A 4,098-nucleotide genomic window follows, 5' to 3' on the forward strand; every position below is an offset into this window, starting at 1 on the left:
CCCCAACATGGTGCCATCCCCCATTGCGTTGCCATCCCCCCCGTTGCCCCATCCCCACCCCCCATGTCTTGTCCCTCGTAGGGGGCTGCCCATCGACGACCAGATCTCGCTGCTCAAAGGTGCCACGTTGGGGATCTGCCAGATCCAGTTCAACACGGTGTTCAACGAGGAGACCAACGCGTGGGAGTGCGGGCAGCACTGCTTCACCATCAAGGATGGAGCTCTGGGTCAGCACCGACGTGGGGCACAGGGGGCGGCCGTGTCCCCATCCCGACTCATTGATCCCCATTGATCCCCATTGCTCCCCATTAATCCCCATTGCTCCCCATTGCTCCCCATTGATCCCCATTGATCCTCATTGCTCCCCATTGATCCCCATTGATCCCCATTGCTCCCCATTGATCCCCATTGATCCCCATTGCTCCCCATTGCTCCCCATAGCCGGATTCCAGCAGATCTACCTGGAGCCACTGCTCAAATTCCACATCAGCCTGAAGAAGTTGCGGCTGCACGAGGCCGAGTACGTGCTGCTGGTGGCCATGCTGCTCTTCTCTCCAGGTAGGGGATATAGGGGTCAATGTGGGGCTGCCCCCTTGGTCTCCTCCCTGATGGCCGCCCCTCGTCCCCCAGACCACGCCAGCGTCACCCAGAGGGATTTCATTGACCAGCTGCAGGAGAAGGTGGCCCTCACCCTCAAGAGCTACATCGACCATCGGCACCCCATGCCTGAGGGCAGGTAGGCGCCATGGCCAACGAGGCCAACGTGTGGGCCCCAGATCCGTGGGTCAGCCCCAACATCACATGTGGTCATCCCCAATGCCAGGCATGGTCTCCAGTGCCAAAAATGGTCCCCAAATCCACGTGGTCATCTCCAACACCACCCATGGTCCCCAACACCATGCATTGGTCCCCAACCCCACGTGGTCATCCCCAATGCCACCCGTGGTCCCCAATGCCATACGTGGTCATCCTTAACACCACACATGGTCCCCAACTCCATGGGTCATCCCCAATGCCACACATGGTCCCAAATGCCACACGTGGTCATCCCCAACACCAGATGTGGTCCCCAATGCCACCCATGGTCCCCAATCTACGTTATCACCCCCAACACCATGTATGTATCCCAACTCCAACACCACACATGGTCCCCAAATCCACGTAGTCATCCCCAACACCACCCGTAGACCCCAACACTACGTGTCATCTCCAATACCAGATGTAGTCCCCAATGCCACTCATGTCCCCCAACTCCACATGGTCACCCCCAACACCACACATGGTACCCAGCTCCATGGGTCATCCCCAGCACCAGATGTGGTCCTCAATGCCACAAATGGTCCCCAACTCCATGTGGTCATCCTCAACACCACATGTAGTCCCCAATGCCATGAGCCATCCCCAGCCCTACACATGTTCTCCAATGCCACAAATGGTCCCAAATGCCACATGTGGTCATCCCCTACACTATGGGTCATCCCCAACACCAGGTGTGGTCCCCAATGCCACCCATGGTCCCCAGTTCCACGTGGTCATCCCCAGTACCACACGTGGTACCCAGCTCCATGGGTCATCCCCAACATCACACGTGGTCCCCAATGCCATAAGCCATCCCCAACTCTATGGGTCATCCCCAACACCAGATGTGGTCCCCAGTGCCACTCATGGTCCCCAACTCCATGTGGTCATCCCCAATGCCACGCATGGCCCCCAATGCCACGTGGTCCCCAACTCTATGGGTCATCTCCAATGCCACACGTGGTCCCAAATGCCACATGTGGTCATCCACAATGCCACACATGCTCTCCAATCTCACACGTGGTCTCCAATGCCACAAATGGTCCCCAACTCCACATGGTCACCCCCAACACCACACGTGGTTCCCAACTCCAACACCACCACGTGGTCCCCAACACCACCCATGGTCCCATCTGATGCCCCCATCACCGTGGGTCACCCCATGGGTTCTCTGTTGCCCAGGTTCCTCTACGCCAAACTGCTGCTGCTGCTGACGGAGCTGCAGACGCTGAAGATGGAGAACACGAGGCAGATCCTGCACATCCAGGACCTGTCCTCCATGACGCCGCTGCTCTCCGAGATCATCAGCTGAGCCCCCCCATCCCTGCGGGCTCCGTCGCACTTTACAGGGCAGAGTAAAGCTCTTTTATTTATCCGGGCTCCGTGGGTGCGCTCTATGGGGCGTTTCCAGCCCCTTCCCCGCGTGGCCAATGTGGGGCTGGGGGGAAACTGAGGCAGAGCAGCGCTGGGCCGGGTTGGATGGGAGCGGGTTGGCCAACGCTCAACCCAAGGATCCTCCCGGCGCTGTCACAGCGTCCCCCGGTGCTGACGGCCCCCGGCCCCATCTCGGCTATGGGGCAAGGTGACGTGTGGGGCTGGGGTGAGGTGACAGGTTCCCCTGTGGCACTGTGGCTCCCTGAGCAGTGGCGGATGCCGGCCCTCAGCCCACGATGACGCTGAAGCCGCAGTGGAATCGGTTCTTCCAATGGTTGAGGAAAGCGCCCAGAGCCAACGTGACGGGCAGGGGGGGCAGCTTCTTCTCCAGCACCGCCCCCACGCTCCAGTTACTGTCCAGGAGCCCTTCATGGGGGAGATGGGGGGCAGGTGTAAGTCATGGAGTCATGGAGGGTCATGGGGGGATGTAGGGGCAGCCCATCGCTCACCTCTGAAGACAACGTTGGCCTGCGGCAGGTTGAGCTGGTACCCAAAGGCGAAGGTGGTGTCCTGCAGCCGCGTGTTGGCTTCCAGCTCCACCCCAACCTGCACCTGGGGGGCACGAGCGGGAGGTGGGGTGTGGGGATAAGGGGGGTTGGGGTCCTTCCAACCCAACCACACTGTGACCCCACAGTTCTATGGTCTTTAAGGTCCCTTCCAACCCATCTACGTTGTGACCCCAAAGCTCTATGGTCTTTGAGACCCCTTCCAACCCAACCACGCTGTGACCCCAAAGTTCTATGGTCTCTGAGGTCTCTTCTAATCCAACCACACTGAGACCCCACACTTTTAGGGCCTTTGAGACCCCTTCCAACCCAACTACGCCATGACCCCACAGTTCTATGGTCTCGAGGTCCCTTCCAATCCAACCACGTTGTGACCCCACACTTCTGTGGTCTTTAAGGTCCCTTCCAACCCAACTACGTTGTGGCCCCAAAGCTCTATGGTCTTTGAGACCCCTTCCAACCCAACCACACTGCAATCCCACAGTTCTATGGTCTTTGAGACCCCTTCCAACCCAACCACGCTGTGACCCCACAGTTCTTGGGTTGTTAAGGATCCTCCAAACTCAATCATGCTGTGATCCTATGGTTCTATGGTCTTCAGGGTCCTTCCCAGTCAAACCTCATTGTGATCCCGTGGTTCTGTGCTCTTTGAGAGCCCTTCCAACCCAACCATGCTGTGACCCCACACTTCTAGGGTCTTTGAGACCTCCAACCCAACTACGTTGTGACCCCATAGTTCTACGGTCTTTCAGACCCCTTCCAACCCAACCACACTGTGACCCCACAGTTTCATGGTCTTCAAGACCTCCTCACACCCAACCACGCTGTGACCCCATAGTTCTAGGGCCCTTGAGACCCCTTCCAACCCAACCACGTTGTGACCCCACACTTCTATGGTCTTTAAGGTCCTTTCTAACCCAACTGTGCTGTGACCCCACACTTCTATGGTCGTTAAGGTCCCTTCCAACCCAACTACGTTGTGACCCCATAGTTCTATGGTCTTTCAGACCCCTTCCAACCCAACTACATTGTGACCCCACTCTTCTACGGTCTTCAAGACCTCCTCCAACCCAACCATGCTGTGATCCCATAGTTGCAGGGCCTTCAAGACCCCTTCTAACCCAACCACGCTGTGACCCCACAGTTCCATGGTCTCTGAGACCCCTTCCAACCCAACCATCCCGGGATCCCACAGTTCCACCCCACACCAAGGCCCTGATTCCCACCTGCTCGTTGGCTTTGTGATAGTAACTCGCGTGGGCACCACCATAACCCACATTGAGCGTCGCCACCCACTTGGAGGCTGGAAAAAGGAGCAAAGCAACGGGGGGGAACATCCCTGGGGACAGTGTGGGGTCAC

At 58.0% G+C, this 4,098-nt stretch overlaps 2 protein-coding genes across 2 annotated transcripts in view; one reads left to right on the plus strand and one right to left on the minus strand.

Moving 5' to 3' along the window:
• The window catches only part of LOC107307613 (nuclear receptor subfamily 1 group I member 3-like), a gene marked incomplete in the record, with an annotated part of 24,752 nt that extends 22,581 nt beyond the window's left edge, over positions 1-2,171 (plus strand). Inside the window, 3 exon segments of the mRNA NM_001323206.1 lie at positions 444-558; positions 631-736; positions 1,981-2,171. Of these exon segments, the coding sequence (NP_001310135.1) occupies positions 444-558; positions 631-736; positions 1,981-2,110 (351 nt within the window).
• Positions 2,148-4,092, minus strand: LOC107307614 (mitochondrial import receptor subunit TOM40B-like). Its single transcript, XM_015851139.2, has 3 exons — positions 3,965-4,092; positions 2,682-2,784; positions 2,148-2,598 (listed from the first exon to the last, which is right to left on the minus strand). Exons 1-3 carry the CDS (start codon positions 4,073-4,075, stop codon positions 2,459-2,461), a joined length of 354 nt encoding a protein of 117 aa, XP_015706625.1. The 5' UTR covers positions 4,076-4,092; the 3' UTR covers positions 2,148-2,458.
• Positions 4,093-4,098: the final 6 nt, after the last annotated feature.

Source organism: Coturnix japonica, unplaced genomic scaffold (genome assembly GCF_001577835.2).
Source record: "Coturnix japonica isolate 7356 unplaced genomic scaffold, Coturnix japonica 2.1 chrUnrandom706, whole genome shotgun sequence".
Lineage (NCBI taxonomy): Eukaryota > Metazoa > Chordata > Aves > Galliformes > Phasianidae > Coturnix > Coturnix japonica.

Excerpts from the sequence above, each read along its gene's own strand:
- LOC107307614 (XM_015851139.2), bottom strand. The coding sequence starts at position 4,075 with ATGTTCCCCCCCGTTGCTTTGCTCCTTTTTCCAGCCTCCAAGTGGGTG. Across the intron at positions 2,785-3,964 it reads ATCACAAAGCCAACGAGCAG|GTGCAGGTTGGGGTGGAGCT; the intron begins GTGGGAATCAGG and ends CGTGCCCCCCAG. Across the intron at positions 2,599-2,681 it reads GGCCAACGTTGTCTTCAGAG|GGCTCCTGGACAGTAACTGG; the intron begins GTGAGCGATGGG and ends TCCCCCATGAAG.